The sequence below is a fragment of the Biomphalaria glabrata genome, chromosome 9 (genome assembly GCF_947242115.1).
Source record: "Biomphalaria glabrata chromosome 9, xgBioGlab47.1, whole genome shotgun sequence".
NCBI classification, from domain to species: domain Eukaryota; kingdom Metazoa; phylum Mollusca; class Gastropoda; family Planorbidae; genus Biomphalaria; species Biomphalaria glabrata.
The window spans coordinates 1,276,528-1,294,885 of record NC_074719.1 but is presented as its reverse complement, the minus strand read 5'-3'; the positions used below and the strand labels follow the sequence as shown (position 1 = coordinate 1,294,885).

Below are 18,358 nucleotides of genomic sequence, written 5' to 3'. Positions count from 1 at the left end.
ACTTTTTTTCTCTCTCTCTTTCTCTCTCACTTATCTTTCTCACTTTCTTTTATCCAGCTTTATCTCTCTCTATCTCTTTTCTCATCCTGTATCGCTCTTAAATATCTCTTTCGTGCTATCTTTCTCTTTTCTCTATCTTTGCCTCTTTTTTTCCTCTCTATTTCTCTATTATCTCTTTCTCATTATCTTTCTCTCTCTCTTTCTCTCTATCTTTATCTCTCTCTTTCTCCCAATCTTTATCTCGTTTCTCTCTATCTCTCTAATCTCTTTCTTTATCTCTTTTTTCTCTATCTCTTTATCTCTATCTTTATATCTCTCTCTCCTTTTTTTTTCCAATCATCCCACCTTCCTATTTCTTCTGTCATATGACTTGACTTTACAGGTACGCAGTCTTCAGGCACAATTCTGCGGGCTTTTTCTATTTCAAATGTTCAACAAAAACCAAATTCTCTATCAACAAGATATTCTATTTCCTCACTTGACAACAAAAATATATAACACAGCGAACACTTATTTCACTGGATAACAAAATGGTATTCTATAACATATTTTATTTGTATATCATGATGTTCATTTCACTACATAAATATAAGTATAAATATGAACTAATATTCTCTTATTTCTATGCTCTTATTTAACAGGATAACAAAGTGTTAAACCATTCTATAAAATGCATCTCTATTATTTGACAGGGAAACAAAGTGGTATTCTATTATTTGACAGGGTAACAAAGTGGTATTCTATTCTTTGACAGGGTACCAAAGTGGTATTCTATTCTTTCACAGGGTAACAAAGTGGTATTCTATTCTTTCACAGACTAACAAAGTGGTATTCTATTCTTTCACAGACTAACAAAGTGGTATTCTATTCTCACAGGGTACCAAAGTGGTATTCTATTCTTTCACAGGGTAACAAAGTGGTATTCTATTATTTCACAGGGTAACAAAGTGGTATTCTATTATTTCACAGGGTAACAAAGTGGTATTCTATTATTTCACAGGGTAACAAAGTGGTATTCTATTATTTCACAGGGTAACAAAGTGGTATTCTATTATTTCACAGGGTAACAAAGTGGTATTCTATTATTTCACAGGGTAACAAAGTGGTATTCTATTATTTCACAGGGTAACAAAGTGGTATTCTATTATTTCACAGGGAAACAAAGTGGTATTTTATTATTTCACAGGGTAACAAAGTGGTATTCTATTATTTCACAGGGTAACAAAGTGGTATTCTATTATTTCACAGGGTAACAAAGTGGTATTCTATTATTTCACAGGGTAACAAAGTGGTATTCTATTATTTCACAGGGTAACAAAGTGGTATTCTATTATTTCACAGGGAAACAAAGTGGTATTTTATTATTTCACAGGGTAACAAAGTGGTATTCTATTATTTGACAGGGTAACAAAGTGGTATTCTATTCTTTGACAGGGTACCAAAGTGGTATTCTATTCTTTCACAGGGTAACAAAGTGGTATTCTATTCTTTCACAGACTAACAAAGTGGTATTCTATTCTTTCACAGACTAACAAAGTGGTATTCTATTCTCACAGGGTACCAAAGTGGTATTCTATTATTTCACAGGGTAACAAAGTGGTATTCTATTATTTCACAGGGTAACAAAGTGGTATTCTATTATTTCACAGGGTACCAAAGTGGTATTCTATTATTTCACAGGGTACCAAAGTGGTATTCTATTATTTCACAGGGTAACAAAGTGGTATTCTATTATTTCACAGGGTAACAAAGTGGTATTCTATTATTACACAGGGTAAAAAAGTGGTATTCTTATTATTTCACAGGGTAACAAAGTGGTATTCTTATTATTTCACAGGGTAACAAAGTGGTATTCTATTATTTCACAGACTAACAAAGTGGTATTCTATTATTTCACAGGGTAACAAAGTGGTATTCTATTCTTTCACAGGGTAACAAAGTGGTATTCTTTCACAGGGTAACAAAGTGGTATTCTATTCTTTCACAGGGTAACAAAGTGATATTCTATTATTCACAAGGTTAACAAAGTGATATTCTATTCTTTCACAGGGTAACAAAGTGATATTCTATTCTTTCACAGGCTAACAAAGTGGTATTCTATTATTTAACAGGGTAACAAAGTGGTATTCTATAACATGGTACTCTGCCTACCCCAATTATTTCCAAATCTGTGTCTGTCATTTGTAAGACTGCAAAAGCGTGGACTTCCGGTGGCGTTTCAATGATTCCTGGAAATGTAATATGATGTATGGTTCCGACTTTAGAACTCCCACCCTCGTGTCTGTGTCCTGAGAATACGCCTATGACACACTCAAACTGCGCTATGACATCAACAATTTCTGAAAAGTTCCAGGCCAGGTACTGGTCATCGTCACATACCACAGGAACATGGGCTGTAATTTAAGAAACATGGGCTGCAAGTTAAGAAACATGGGCTGTAAGTTAAGAAACATGGGCTGTAAGTTAAGAAACATGGGCTGTAAGTTAAGGAACATGGTCTGTAAGTTAAGAAACATGGTCTGTAAGTTAAGGAACATGGGCTGTAAGTTTAGAAACATGGGCTGTAAGTTAAGAAACATGGGCTGTAAGTTAAGAAACATGGGCTGTAAGTTAAGAAACATGGGCTGTAAGTTTAGAAACATGGGCTGTAAGGTTAGAAACATGGGCTGTAAGTTTAGAAACATGGGCTGTAAGTTAAGAAACATGGGCTGTAAGTTTAGAAACATGGGCTGTAAGTTTAGAAACATGGGCTGTAAGTTTAGAAACATGGGCTGGTAAGTTAAGAAACATGGGCTGTAAGGTTAGAAACATGGGCTGTAAGTTTAGAAACATGGGCTGTAAGTTTAGAAACATGGGTTGTAAGTTAAGGAACATGGGCTGTAAGTTTAGAAACATGGCCTGTAAGTTAAGAAACATGGGCTGTAAGTTTAGAAACATGGGCTGTAAGTTTAGAAACATGGGCTGTAAGTTAAGAAACATGGGCTGTAAGTTTAGAAACATGGGCTGTAAGTTAAGAAACATGGGCTGTAAGTTTAGAAACATGGGCTGTAAGGTTAGAAACATGGGCTGTAAGTTTAGAAACATGGGCTGTAAGTTAAGAAACATGGGCTGTAAGTTTAGAAACATGGGCTGTAAGTTTAGAAACATGGGCTGTAAGTTTAGAAACATGGGCTGGTAAGTTAAGAAACATGGGCTGTAAGGTTAGAAACATGGGCTGTAAGTTTAGAAACATGGGCTGTAAGTTTAGAAACATGGGTTGTAAGTTAAGGAACATGGGCTGTAAGTTTAGAAACATGGCCTGTAAGTTAAGAAACATGGGCTGTAAGTTTAGAAACATGGGCTGTAAGTTTAGAAACATGGGCTGTAAGTTAAGAAACATGGGCTGTAAGTTAAGAAACATGGGCTGTAAGTTTAGAAACATGGGCTGTAAGTTAAGAAACATGGGCTGTAAGTTAAGAAACATGGGCTGTAAGTTAAGGAACATGGGCTGTAAGTTAAGAAACATGGGCTGGTAAGTTAAGAAACATGGGCTGTAAGTTTAGAAACATGGGCTGTAAGTTAAGAAACATGGGCTGTAAGTTAAGAAACATGGGCTGTAAGTTAAGAAACATGGGCTGTAAGTTAAGAAACATGGGCTGTCAGTTAAGAAACATGGGCTGTAAGTTTAGAAACATGGGCTGTAAGTTAAGAAACATGGGCTGTAAGTTAAGGAACATGGGCTGTAAGTTAAGAAACATGGGCTGTAAGTTTAGAAACATGGGCTGTAAGTTAAGGAACATGGGCTGAAAGTTAAGAAACATGGGCTGTAAGTTAAGGAACATTGGCTCTAAGTTAAGAAACATGGGCTGTAAGTTAAGAAACATGGGCTGCAAGTTAAGAAACATGGGCTGGTAAGTTAAGAAACATGGGCTGTAAGTTTAGAAACATGGGCTGTAAGTTAAGAAACATGGGCTGTAAGTTAAGAAACATGGGCTGGTAAGTTAAGAAACATGGGCTTTTAAGTTAAGAAACATGGGCTGTAAGTTAAGGAACATGGGCTGTAAGTTAAGAAACATGGGCTGTAAGTTAAGAAACATGGGCTGGTAAGTTAAGGAACATGGGCTGTAAGTTTAGAAACATGTGCTGTAAGTTAAGAAACATGGGCTGTAAGTTAAGAAACATGGGCTGTAAGTTAAGGAACATGGGCTGTAAGTTAAGGAACATGGGCTGTAAGTTAAGAAACATGGGCTGTAAGTTTAGAAACATGGGTTGTAAGTTAAGAAACATTGGTTGTAAGTTAAGGAACATGGGCTGTAAGTTAAGAAACATGGGCTGTAAGTTAAGAAACATGGGCTGTAAGTTTAGAAACATGGGCTGTAAGTTAAGAAACATGGGCTGTAAGTTTAGAAACATGGGCTGTAAGTTTAGAAACATGGGCTGTAAGTGTAGAAACATGGGCTGTAAGTTAAGAAACATGGGCTGTAAGTTAAGAAACATGGGCTGTAAGTTAAGAAACATGGGCTGTAAGTTAAGAAACATGGGCTGTAAGTTTAGAAACATGGGCTGTAAGTTTAGAAACATGGGCTGTAAGTGTAGAAACATGGGCTGTAAGTTAAGGAACATGGGCTGTAAGTTAAGAAACATGGGCTGGTAAGTTAAGAAACATGGGCTTTTAAGTTAAGAAACATGGGCTGTAAGTTAAGGAACATGGGCTGTAAGTTAAGAAACATGGGCTGTAAGTTAAGAAACATGGGCTGTAAGTTAAGAAACATGGGCTGTAAGCTAAGAAACATGGGCTGTAAGTTTAAAAACATGGGCTGTAAGTTTAGAAACATGGGCTGTAAGGTTAAAAACATGGGCTGTAAGTTTAAAAACATGGGCTGTAAGTTTAGAAACATGGGCTGTAAGTTTAAAAACATGGGCTGTAAGTTAAAAAACATGGGCTGTAAGTTAAGAAACATGGGCTGTAAGTTAAGAAACATGGGCTGTAAGTTTAGAAACATGGGCTGTAAGTTTAGAAACATGGGCTGTAAGTTAAGAAACATGGGCTGTAAGTTTAGAAACATGGGCTGTAAGTTTAGAAACATGGGCTGTAAGTTAAGAAACATGGGCTGTAAGTTTAGAAACATGGGCTGTAAGTTAAGAAACATGGGCTGTAAGTTTAGAAACATGGGCTGTAAGTTTAGAAACATGGGCTGTAAGTTAAGAAACATGGGCTGTAAGTTAAGAAACATGGGCTGTAAGTTTAGAAACATGGGCTGTAAGTTAAGAAACATGGGCTGTAAGTTAAGAAACATGGGCTGTAAGTTTAGAAACATGGGCTGTAAGTTAAGAAACATGGGCTGTAAGTTAAGAAACATGGGCTGTAAGTTAAGAAACATGGGCTGTAAGTTAAGAAACATGGGCTGTAAGTTAAGAAACATGGGCTGTAAGTTAAGAAACATGGGCTGTAAGTTAAGAAACATGGGCTGTAAGGTTAGAAACTTGGGCTGTCAGTTAAGAAACATGGGCTGTAAGTTTAGAAACATGGGCTGTAAGTTTAAAAACATGGGCTGTAAGTTAAGAAATATGGGCTGTAAGTTTAGAAACATGGGCTGTAAGTTTAAAAACATGGGCTGTAAGTTAAGAAACATGGGCTGTAAGTTAAGAAACATGGGCTGTAAGTTAAGAAACATAGGCTGTAAGTTTAGAAACATGGGCTGTAAGTTAAGAAACATGGGCTGTAAGGTTAGAAACTTGGGCTGTAAAGTTAGAAACATGGGCTGTAAGTTTAGAAACATGGGCTGTAAGTTAAGAAACATGGGCTGTAAGTTTAGAAACATGGGCTGTAAGTTTAGAAACATGGGCTTTAAGTTTAGAAACATGGGCTGTAAGTTTAGAAACATGGGCTGTAAGTTAAGAAACATGGGCTGTAAGTTTAGAAACATGGGCTGTAAGTTTAGAAATATGGGCTGTAAGTTTAGAAATATGGGCTGTAAGTTTAGAAACATGGGCTGGTAAGTTAAGAAACATGGGCTGTAAGTTTAGAAACATGGGCTGTAAGTTAAGAAACATGGGCTGTAAGTTAAGAAACATGGGCTGTAAGTTTAGAAACATGGGCTGTAAGTTTTAAAAACATGGGCTGTAAGTTAAGAAACATGGGCTGTAAGTTTAAAAACATGGGCTGTAAGTTTAGAAACATGGGCTGTAAGGTTAAAAACATGGGCTGTAAGTTTAAAAACATGGGCTGTAAGTTTAGAAACATGGGCTGTAAGTTAAAAAACATGGGCTGTAAGTTAAGAAACATGGGCTGTAAGTTAAGAAACATGGGCTGTAAGTTTAGAAACATGGGCTGTAAGTTTAGAAACATGGGCTGTAAGTTAAGAAACATGGGCTGTAAGTTTAGAAACATGGGCTGTAAGTTTAGAAACATGGGCTGTAAGTTAAGAAACATGGGCTGTAAGTTTAGAAACATGGGCTGTAAGTTTAGAAACATGGGCTGTAAGTTTAGAAACATGGGCTGTAAGTTTAGAAACATGGGCTGTAAGTTAAGAAACATGGGCTGTAAGTTTAGAAACATGGGCTGTAAGTTAAGAAACATGGGCTGTAAGTTAAGAAACATGGGCTGTAAGTTTAGAAACATGGGCTGTAAGTTAAGAAACATGGGCTGTAAGTTAAGAAACATGGGCTGTAAGTTAAGAAACATGGGCTGTAAGTTAAGAAACATGGGCTGTAAGTTTAGAAACATGGGCTGTAAGTTAAGAAACATGGGCTGTAAGTTAAGAAATATGGGCTGTAAGTTAAGAAACATGGGCTGTAAGTTAAGAAACATGGGCTGTAAGTTAAGAAACATGGGCTGTAAGTTTAGAAACATGGGCTGTAAGTTAAGAAACATGGGCTGTAAGTTAAGAAACATGGGCTGTAAGTTTAGAAACATGGGCTGTAAGTTAAGAAACATGGGCTGTAAGTTAAGAAACATGGGCTGTAAGTTTAGAAACATGGGCTGTAAGTTTAGAAACATGGGCTGTAAGTTAAGAAACATGGGCTGTAAGTTAAGAAACATGGGCTGTAAGTTAAGAAACATGGGCTGTAAGTTTAGAAACATGGGCTGTAAGTTTAGAAACATGGGCTGTAAGTTTAGAAACTTGGGCTGTAAGTTTAGAAACATGGGCTGTAAGTTTAGAAACATGGGCTGTAAGTTAAGAAACATGGGCTGTAAGTTTAGAAACATGGGCTGTAAGTTTAGAAACATGGGCTGTAAGTTTAGAAACATGGGCTGTAAGTTTAGAAACATGGGCTGTAAGATAAGAAACATGGGCTGTAAGTTAAGAAACATGGGCTGTAATTTTAAAAACATGGGCTGTAAGTTTAGAAACATGGGCTGTAAGTTAAGAAACATGGGCTGTAAGTTAAGAAACATGGGCTGTAAGTTAAGAAACATGGGCTGTAAGTTTTAAAACATGGGCTGTAAGTTTTAAAACATGGGCTGTAAGTTAAGAAACATGGGCTGTAAGTTTAAAAACATGGGCTGTAAGTTTTAAAACATGGGCTGTAAGTTTTAAAACATGGGCTGTAAGTTAAGAAACATGGGCTGTAAGTTTAAAAACATGGGCTGTAAGTTAAGAAACATGGGCTGTAAGTTAAGAAACATGGGCTGTAAGTTAAGAAACATGGGCTGTAAGTTAAGAAACATGGGCTGTAAGTTAAGAAACATGGGCTGTAAGTTTAGAAACATGGGCTGTAAGTTAAGAAACATGGGCTGTAAGGTTAGAAACATGGGCTGTAAGTTATGAAACATGGGCTGTAAGTTAAGAAACATGGGCTGTAAGTTTAGAAACATGGGCTGTAAGTTTAGAAACATGGGCTGTAAGTTTAGAAACATGGGCTGTAAGTTATGAAACATGGGCTGTAAGGTTAGAAATATGGGCTGTAAGTTAAGAAACATGGGCTGTAAGTTAAGAAACATGGGCTGTAAGGTTAGAAACATGGGCTGTAAGTTATGAAACATGGGCTTTAAGTTAAGAAACATGGGCTGTAAGTTAAGAAACATGGGCTGTAAGTTTAGAAACATGGGCTGTAAGTTTAGAAACATGGGCTGTAAGGTTAGAAACATGGGCTGTAAGTTTAGAAACATGGGCTGTAAGTTAAGAAACATGGGCTGTAAGTTTAGAAACATGGGCTGTAAGTTAAGAAACATGGGCTGTAAGTTAAGAAACATGGGCTGTAAGTTTAGAAACATGGGCTGTAAGGTTAGAAACATGGGCTGTAAGTTTAGAAACATGGGCTGTAAGTTAAGAAACATGGGCTGTAAGTTTAGAAACATGGGCTGTAAGTTTAGAAACATGGGCTGTAAGTTTCGAAACATGGGCTGTAAGTTTAGAAACATGGGCTTTAAGTTAAGAAACATGGGCTGTAAGTTAAGAAACATGGGCTGTAAGTTTAGAAACATGGGCTGTAAGTTTAGAAACATGGGCTGTAAGTTTAGAAACATGGGCTGTAAGTTTAGAAACATGGGCTGTAAGTTAAGAAACATGGGCTGTAAGGTTAGAAACATGGGCTGTAGGTTATGAAACATGGGCTGTAAGTTAAGAAACATGGGCTGTAAGTTAAGAAACATGGGCTGTAAGTTAAGAAACATGGGCTGTAAGTTAAGAAACATGGGCTGTAAGTTAAGGAACATGGGCTGCAAGTTAAGAAACATGGGCTGTAAGTTATGAAACATGGGCTGTAAGTTTAGAAACATGGGCTGTAAGTTTAGAAACATGGGCTGTAAGTTTAGAAACATGGGCTTTAAGTTAAGAAACATGGGCTGTAAGTTAAGAAACATGGGCTGTAAGTTTAGAAACATGGGCTGTAAGTTTAGAAACATGGGTTGTAAGTTTAGAAACATGGGTTGTAAGTTTAGAAACATGGGTTGTAAGTTTAGAAACATGGGCTGTAAGTTTAGAAACATGGGTTGTAAGTTTAGAAACATGGGTTGTAAGTTTAGAAACATGGGTTGTAAGTTTAGAAACATGGGCTGTAAGTTTAGAAACATGGGTTGTAAGTTAAGAAACATGGGTTGTAAGTTTAGAAACATGGGCTGTAAGTTTAGAAACATGGGCTGTAAGTTTAGAAACATGGGTTGTAAGTTTAGAAACATGGGCTGTAAGTTAAGGAACATGGGCTGTAAGTTAAGAAACATGGACTCTAAGTTAAGAAACATGGGCTGTAAGTTAAGAAACATGGGCTGTAAGTTAAGAAAAATGGGCTGTAAGTTTAGAAACATGGGCTGTAAGTTAAGGAACATGGGCTGTAAGTTTAGAAACATGGGCTGTAAGTTTAGAAACATGGGCTGTAAGTTAAGGAACATGGGCTGTAAGTTAAGGAACATGGGCTGTAAGTTTAGAAACATGGGCTGTAAGTTAAGAAACATGGGCTGTAAGTTAAGAAACATGGGCTGTAAGTTAAGAAACATGGGCTGTAAGTTTAGAAACATGGGCTGTAAGTTTAAAAACATGGGTTGTAAGTTAAGGAACATGGGCTGGTAAGTTAAGAAACATTGGCTGTAAGTTTAGAAACATGGGCTGTAAGTTAAGAAACATGGGCTGTAAGTTAAGGAACATGGGCTGTAAGTTAAGAAACATGGGCTGTAAGTTAAGAAACATGGGCTGGTAAGTTTAGAAACATGGGCTGTAAGTTAAGAAACATGGGCTGTAAGTTAAGGAACATGGGCTGTAAGTTAAGAAACATGGGCTGTAAGTTAAGAAACATGGGCTGGTAAGTTTAGAAACATGGGCTTTAAGTTAAGAAACATGGGCTGTAAGTTTAGAAACATGGGTTGTAAGTTTAGAAACATGGGCTGTAAGTTTAGAAACATGGGCTGTAAGTTTAGAAACATGGGCTGTAAGTTTAGAAACATGGGCTGTAAGTTAAGAAACATGTGCTGTAAGTTTAGAAACATGGGCTGTAAGTTAAGAAACATTGGCTGTAAGTTAAGAAACATGGGCTGTAAGTTAAGAAACATGGGCTGGTAAGTTAAGAAACATGGGTTGTAAGTTTAGAAACATGGGCTGTAAGTTAAGGAACATGGGCTGTAAGTTAAGAAACATGGACTCTAAGTTAAGAAACATGGGCTGTAAGTTAAGAAACATGGGCTGTAAGTTAAGAAAAATGGGCTGTAAGTTTAGAAACATGGGCTGTAAGTTAAGGAACATGGGCTGTAAGTTTAGAAACATGGGCTGTAAGTTTAGAAACATGGGCTGTAAGTTAAGGAACATGGGCTGTAAGTTAAGGAACATGGGCTGTAAGTTTAGAAACATGGGCTGTAAGTTAAGAAACATGGGCTGTAAGTTAAGAAACATGGGCTGTAAGTTAAGAAACATGGGCTGTAAGTTTAGAAACATGGGCTGTAAGTTTAAAAACATGGGTTGTAAGTTAAGGAACATGGGCTGGTAAGTTAAGAAACATTGGCTGTAAGTTTAGAAACATGGGCTGTAAGTTAAGAAACATGGGCTGTAAGTTAAGGAACATGGGCTGTAAGTTAAGAAACATGGGCTGTAAGTTAAGAAACATGGGCTGGTAAGTTTAGAAACATGGGCTTTAAGTTAAGAAACATGGGCTGTAAGTTTAGAAACATGGGCTGTAAGTTTAGAAACATGGGCTGTAAGTTAAGAAACATGGGCTGTAAGTTAAGGAACATGGGCTGTAAGTTAAGAAACATGGGCTGTAAGTTAAGAAACATGGGCTGGTAAGTTTAGAAACATGGGCTTTAAGTTAAGAAACATGGGCTGTAAGTTTAGAAACATGGGTTGTAAGTTTAGAAACATGGGTTGTAAGTTTAGAAACATGGGCTGTAAGTTAAGAAACATGTGCTGTAAGTTTAGAAACATGGGCTGTAAGTTTAGAAACATGGGCTGTAAGTTTAGAAACATGGGCTGTAAGTTTAGAAACATGGGCTGTAAGGTTAGAAACATGGGCTGTAAGTTTAGAAACATTGGCTGTAAGTTAAGAAACATGGGCTGTAAGTTAAGAAACATGGGCTGGTAAGTTAAGAAACATGGGCTGTAAGTTAAGAAACATGGGCTGGTAAGTTAAGAAACATGGGCTGTCAGTTTAGAAACATGGGCTGTAAGTTAAAAACATGGGCTGTAAGTTTAGAAACATGGGCTGTAAGTTAAGAAACATGGGCTGGTAAGTTAAGAAACATGGGCTGTAAGTTAAGAAACATGGGCTGTAAGTTAAGAAACATGGGCTGTAAGTTAAGAAACATGGGCTGTAAGTTAAGAAACATGGGCTGTAAGTTAAGAAATATGGGCTGGTAAGTTAAGAAACATGGGCTGTAAGTTAAAAACATGGGCTGTAAGTTTAGAAACATGGGCTGTAAGTTAAGAAACATGGGCTGGTAAGTTAAGAAACATGGGCTGGTAAGTTAAGAAACATGGGCTGTAAGTTAAAAACATGGGCTGTAAGGTTAGAAACATGGGCTGTAAGTTAAGAAACATGGGCTGGTAAGTTAAGAAACATGGGCTGTAAGTTGATTTTTGTTGTTAAATATATATATATATATATATATATATATATATATATATATATAAACATGTATTATTACACTTTCCCTATATTTCCAAAATACGAAACTTTTAATTTATCTAGTTCAGAATATCTCAACCATTTTCGTTTCCGAGCTATTTCTACATTTCAAATACTCCCTCACTGGTCTTTACATTTGAAGCAAATTGTTTTATTCAAAGATACTTAAACTAGAATTTCTTCTCATATTAAATAATATTTCTATTACTATTATTATATTTTTAGTTTAATAAAGCCGTAATTGTTTATGATTTAATACTTGTGAATTATGATAACTTACAAATAAAAACATATTTAAAAAAAAGCCCACAAAAGCCCATAAAAGAGGCACATAAAGCCCAAAAAAGAGGCAAAGAAAAGAGGCCTAAGGCCCAAGGATTCCTATGATGATAAAGCTAAAACTGAATAGCGCAAATTCTGAGGTTTCCTTAAAAAAAAAAAAAAAAAAATAGGTCTCGTAACAAATAAAGATGTAATGGAATTAATATCCCACAATCACGCTAGTGAATAAATCATGTTTGAGATATTACTTAACTGATCAAAATTTCCTTTGTTTTGGAATATTAATCCAAGTTATACTCAAACATTGGTTGGATCACACGATTCACACGCACCAGAAATGTTACACATGTCACTGATATTATTCATATCAAAGCAAGAAGACCCCAAATACAATGGTCTGGGCATGTTGTTTCTGAGTCTGACAGTCCACCTCCTAAATCATTATTTTATGGAGAGCTGGATGTACAATGGAAGGCCTTCTTAACTCTTTCTCTCCTAACTGACGATACCAGCGTTGATCCCACCAGAATGGGGTACATAATTACGAAGAGAAAGAGTTAAATGGATCATAAAGACAGAACAAAGAGCTTCCTAAATGATAGCGGAATAAACACTCAGTTTATGGGTGCTTCAAAGCTAACAGGCAAGAAGAATAGCCGACAGCAACGAAAAAAAGACAAGCCAAAAACAATACACTCTGTCTGTCTGTCTGGGTGGAATCTTTTACAAATGTTTTCTCCCACTTCCCACTCTTGGATCAAGTTGAAATTTGTCACAATTATTCATTGTCGATTACTAAACGTGAATAAAAAAAAAAGTAACGAATTAGTTTTAAAAAAATAGAAAGTAATAAGCTAAGAGGAGATAAACCTTGCAACACTGAGAGATATGGCGGCGATTGAACAGTGTTCTCCCTTGACTCTATATAAACCTTCTTTGTTTAGAAAGTATCTTCTATAGGCCTATATATAATTCTCTTCATGGCCCAACCATGCGGTACACCACGATAAAAAAAAAGTCATGGAATGATAACTCTTTTATTTCTGCAAGTCGGACTAGAGCTACCCCACGTAACTTTCCGCGGTGAGAGAGAGCGAGGCTTAAAAGAAAAAAAAAGAGGAGGGGGGCGTATGCTACCCCGACGGTCGGCTCGTTTTAGATATTTTTTATAATTTATCTCTTTACATGCAATGCAACTTACTTATAATGATAATATTTTCTTCACACGATTTAGCTTTCTCCAAAACCTGTGCCAGCCATTGCAACTGATCTTTACTGACGCCGCCATTGTAAGATGCCCACCTTCGATTGACACCTTCTAATCCAGTGATATCACTAGTGTCAACATTTGGATTATGCGCCCTTATCATCTCCTGTGCTAGCTTGTAGCTGACATTGTCCAATTGGTCCTCATAGCCCAGTACACTGATTTCGAATGTATCAAGGGCGACTACTCTAAGCTTTTCGTGGGCTAAAAATGTATAGTGTAGGTGAGGAAACGTTGCAGACGACATGTTTCTAGAAATGTTTTTCAGAAGCGAGTCAATATAAAAAGTCCTAGGAAAACATTGGAGGTCATGATTTCCGATCACGTGATAAATAGGTCTGTGTAGAGATGATAAAACATTGAGCACACTGTTCAGTGCTTTCCGACACGATTCTGCACCTTGAGTAGAGGACTTTCTGTCAATGATGTCCCCTAGTTGTAGAAGGAAACTTACTGCATGGCTATTTGTAGACATGCACAGAATGGCAGCTTTTACTTGATTCAAGGCGTTTCTATAGTAACGGCGACGCGTATAGGTATAGTCCATTCCATCCTTGCAATCTGCGTATTGAATGTCTGTCACAATGCCAAAAGTAAGATGGACTCTCCGTAGAGATACATTCTGATTGGTTGGTTTCTCCGCCATTTCTATTTTGATTGGTTATTTATTAGTATTCTAAGAATAGAAGAAAATGAAAGCTATTAGCAAAAGAAGTAAACAAATGTCTAGTGAAAATTGATGGAGATAACTATGATAAATAATTTGACTTTTTATTCACAGAATGGCAAACTCTGTGTCTTTACTGTAAATGTTACATTTATTCCCTTAAAGAATGATATATAACAATATTATGCTAATTAATTCAAGATAGGCCTAAGTATAAATGAGAAAGAATAATAATAAAGAAAAATAAGGAAATACTCAGCCCCATAAAGTCTAGTAGGAACTTCAACATTGTTACGATTGTAGTAGAATGCTAATCTTTGACAGTAGGCCTACGATTGCACACTTCCGGTGTCATAGAGTGAAGTGATATGTATTGTGTTGGTAAAAGTTTATGTATACCAAATTTCACTGTCTGTACCCAAAGTCCTTCACCATAACATTTTAAATATTTAAGGTCATAGGTTAACATGCATGACTAAATGCATGACGCGTAGGACGTAATCATCTTCTTTTTTTGAAGTAACGTCTGTATTATATAAGATAAGATAACATTGTACCCACCGATGGAGAATGGAGGGCGTGGTTCACAAAGTCTTAAAAAACAAATTATGCTAGACATATTTTAACTCTTTCTCTCCTAATTGACGATGCCAACGTTGATTTGACCCCCATTAAACTAAATTGATTTCTGAATTGATAAACTTTAATTTTGTGTTGTGTAAATAGAGCACGCTTTCTCCTACCACAGCGGTTCTCAATCTTTTAGGCTCGGCGACCCTTTTTTACAACCCCCCCCCCCCACTCTGCCGCGCCCCCCCCCCCTCCAGCACACACACACAGCTATTGAAGAATAGACAAAAACAATATATTTTTCGATGGTCTTAGGCGACCCCTGGGAAATCGTCAATCGACCCCCCAAAAGGGGTCGCGACCCACAGGTTGAGAACCCCTGTCCTACAATGTAATACCAAATAAAACATTTTCTGATGACAAACAAAAAAAAGTGATTGAAGTTTAACCCTAACAGGAGAGTGAAATACAAATGAGCGAAACGAATAATACTATCGAAACGAAGAAAATAATTACGGAAAGAAAGGGTTAAAACTAGAAAGAAATCTACACATCTGTAGCAATAATTTCGGTTTTTATAGCATTGACAAATTATAGAATCTACAAGCCAGGTATAATTATAGTATAATATTCGTGTCCAAGTCGGCAAAATATGCTTACCGAATGAATTCGTCAGAATATGGCATAAAAACTGAAAAAAAAAGATCAAGGATATTCCCCGTCTTACTGCTAATTGGATATCTGCCTGGTCGTGAGGTATGCGCTTTGGACTGCCGTCAAGATGATTCCAAGTTTGAACTTTGTCCGCGGCAATTACCTGCTGTTCAGCATTAGCCTTGGGGTAAAAAAAAAAAAGTTCCCCCTTTCAGACCTTGTGGTCTATAGGGCAGATGATGTAAAGGTCATCTGTTTCTGTGGCCTACGGTTAACGAGGGTGTCATGTGGCCAGCACAACGACCAACCGCCTTTACTTTTCCCTAACTAATGTCAGGTACCCATTAGAGCTGGGTGGACTCAGAGGTGCCTGATCCCGGAATTAAAAATCCCAGTCTTCACCAGGATTCGAACCCCCGGTCCCCGGTTCGGAAGCCAAGCGCTTTACCGCTCAGCCACCGCGCCTCCAGCCTTGGGGTAGGGCGTGTCTTCAATACAGAAACAACATTCAAACTATCATTAAAAGTTTATTCGCCACAGAGTAAGATTAAAAATAAAATGTGTATGAAAAAATTCATGGACCACCGTAATAATTGAATTGGAATAAAAAAAAATTGAAAGAGTGTAATTTATTAACTGCTTTCTTTTGTTCCAATATAAGTTCCTCAAATTAAAAGGGACTCTAGGACTAACTTGGTGTATTGCTTATATCGCTTGGCATAGGCCTAAGCAGGTTATAAATGTAAAGTTTCCCCTTTTTAGCTACATTAGTAAAACTGCCAACCACTGTCAATAGGTCCTCAGGGCTCGCAAAGACCTTTCTTCAGGGGACAGAACCAGGAAGAAGAAAAGGGCAGAGAAAGCGATGGGAAGACAACTCCAAAGAATGGACGGGCCTGCCACCAGTGAATGAAACTCTATCCAAGGCAAAGGACAGAGATGAATGGGGAAAGACGGTCAACAGTTCTCGTGTGGTGCCCCAATGGTCCAACAGATTAAGGGATAGGTGAAAGTGAAGTTATACAGCCCTCCTCCTAAATGATTCTAATGATTCTTTCATTATAATATAAACATTTTAACTCTATAATAGGTTGAAACGAGCTATGAATAATTCACTATTAGCAATTTTAATTCTAGTTTCACTTTTGGAAGCATTGCCTTTTAATTTTGAATCTTTTGTTGGACTGTGAGGCTAATTGCTAGTGTAGGCCTACTAAAGAGTAAATCGTTAAAATCTACAGAAACTATTTTAATACAACATGTTATTATAACTAAATCTTGACCTACCTGAATGTTTTCGTCCGTATACAACGACCAAAACTTGATCAAAACAGAGAGTCTTCAATTTGCACGGTGTGCTATTTATGTTATTGTGTTTTAACAAAAATTAGGACATGCTAGTTTAAGAGGTCAGCAAGATTGACCACTCCAGCGAATGAGAGCAGGACCGAGTCAAGGCGAACTTAAATATTGGTCAATTTTCTGTGTCCGGATGAGACACCTATCACACTGACCAAGTAGGTCAGTCATATTTATAGACATCCCTTGTTTTCTCACCATGGGTGTGAGTTTTGTTTTTACAAGGTGGATTCTAAGGAGGTTCTTACTAAGGCAAAAAGACGGAGGACAAATCTTGCATGGTGTCCCAACCATCCAACAGACTAAGGGATAGGTAAAAATGGCAAAGGTAAATAGAACATTAGGCCTACTCTTCCCTGCCTCGACTAGTCAATTTAAGCGACTGAATTTTCAACATCAGCATGACAATCTCATAGGAGACAATGTAAGATAAGATCAGATCATTTTATTGGTCCAAACAAATGAAAATTCTAGAATTAGATGAGTGGAATTGTCTATCTCACTAGGCCTAAATTAAATTATATAGCGCTACTTTCATGATTACATCATGCTCAGAGCGCTTTGGTCCAATCTCAGTTGTGGACCAGTGGGTGAGGAGGTATCTAGGAGAATGTTTTTCCGTGCTGCCTTCAGGCGCTCAATAAACAACTCTGCCCGAGTCGGGTGTCGAACTTCGAGCCCCCTTCATAGGTAGCCAGCCAAGTTCATGCGCACTTAGTTTCTCGACCACGACTACTACTTCAACAATAATAATATAGATCCAAACACGAATAACATTCACACACGACATATTTAGCCTACGTCAACATACACAACTAGTGCTTTAGGAATTAGGCTTCTGTGTTCGTCTCGGTGAAGGTGAGTTACTTTGAAACATCCTTATTGAAAGTGGAATAAAGGAGTTTTTTTTTTTTTATATCTTTCTGTTCTAGCCTTAATAGAGAGGAGCCGACCACTTCGTCAAGATCTGATGTAACTGTGGTTTACTGTGTGCAGGCTGTCTTTAATAATTGTGTGTGTTTTTGGAAAGACATGGTTCTTGAGCAGAACTGGCAGAACCTGCATCAACGCTGACCCAAACTGTATCGGCACTGTCGTTCCTTTTGATACATCATCTGCGTGGAGAGGGGGGAACTGATGTGTGGGCGACACTGTTCTGACCACAGCTGATGCACAGGCAGTCATCTCATTTCCATGAGATGATCCAGAGTCTCATCGCGACTGAAGGAGGCCTTTTGATTTGATTTGAATCGAGTTCTTGAGTTGGCAACTGTGATCGAGTGATGTACGATGCTTTTTTAATTTGTCTATTTAGATCAGTGACTCCCAAAGTGGTCTATATAGACCCCCAGGGGTCTGCGAGACAAAAAAGTTTGGAAACGACTGATTTAGATGATTTATTTCTGCCAGTGAACAATTACTTACCAACAAGTGATGGCAAAGGTAATTAGACTACTGATGGTTGCTATATAAAAAGGTGTAATTATTATTTTGACAATTCTTAATTTTCCTGGCTTCCTGAGATAGAAAAGTCTTTAGTGTAGGCCTATCTTGAAGACCTTCTGCCACTCTGCTATATGAGATACAATATAAAACTTGCATAGTTTTGTAGAGGCATATGTCACCAGTTGGGTAACGAGGTTGATTATCTAAAGTAAAATATATTGATATTGAATTACTGTTTGAGTTAACCCGTCTTGTATTTCCCAAACAGAACAACAAGAACATTAACTCTATCAGCTCAGGTCTGCAAGACTCAATAAAAATGAATCTAGTAAATCTGGGAAGCGTGGTCGAGAGGCTAAGTGCGCTTGAAGGGGGGCTTGAGGTTCGACACCCGACTCGGGCAGAGTTGTGTTTACTGAGATTGGACCAAAGCGCTCTGAGCATGCTATAAACATGAAAGTAGCACTATATAAAAGCCATAATTTATTTATTTTAGTCCCTTTTCAAGACCTGATATTGTTGTGGTGTACCTTACTATGTTTAGCCTCTTGATTTTATTCATCACCAATTAAACTTGAGCAATG

The 18,358-nt window shown here is 37.5% G+C and overlaps 1 protein-coding gene across 2 annotated transcripts; it reads right to left on the bottom strand.

Annotated features, from left to right (window-relative positions):
- Window positions 1–1,691: 1,691 nt before the first annotated feature.
- LOC106058336 (manganese-dependent ADP-ribose/CDP-alcohol diphosphatase-like) lies at window positions 1,692–16,370 on the bottom strand. Of its 2 annotated transcripts, none has more exons than XM_056041780.1 (3): window positions 16,257–16,370; window positions 13,013–13,754; window positions 1,692–2,393 (listed from the first exon to the last, which is right to left on the bottom strand). In XM_056041780.1, the coding sequence occupies exons 2-3, from the start codon at window positions 13,722–13,724 to the stop codon at window positions 2,101–2,103; spliced, it is 1,005 nt and encodes a 334-aa protein (XP_055897755.1). In that variant the 5' UTR covers window positions 13,725–13,754; window positions 16,257–16,370; the 3' UTR covers window positions 1,692–2,100. The 2 variants fall into 2 exon arrangements, with proteins under 2 accessions (XP_055897755.1, XP_055897756.1); XM_056041781.1 differs by lacking the exon at window positions 16,257–16,370 and adding an exon at window positions 14,001–14,038.
- Between the last annotated feature and the right edge of the window lie 1,988 nt (window positions 16,371–18,358).

Coding starts and splice junctions, on each gene's coding strand:
- LOC106058336 (XM_056041780.1), bottom strand. CDS start 13,724: ATGGCGGAGAAACCAACCAATCAGAATGTATCTCTACGGAGAGTCCAT. Junction 2,394..13,012: donor AGAAAATATTATCATTATAA/GTAAGTTGCATT, acceptor CTTAAATTACAG/CCCATGTTCCTGTGGTATGT.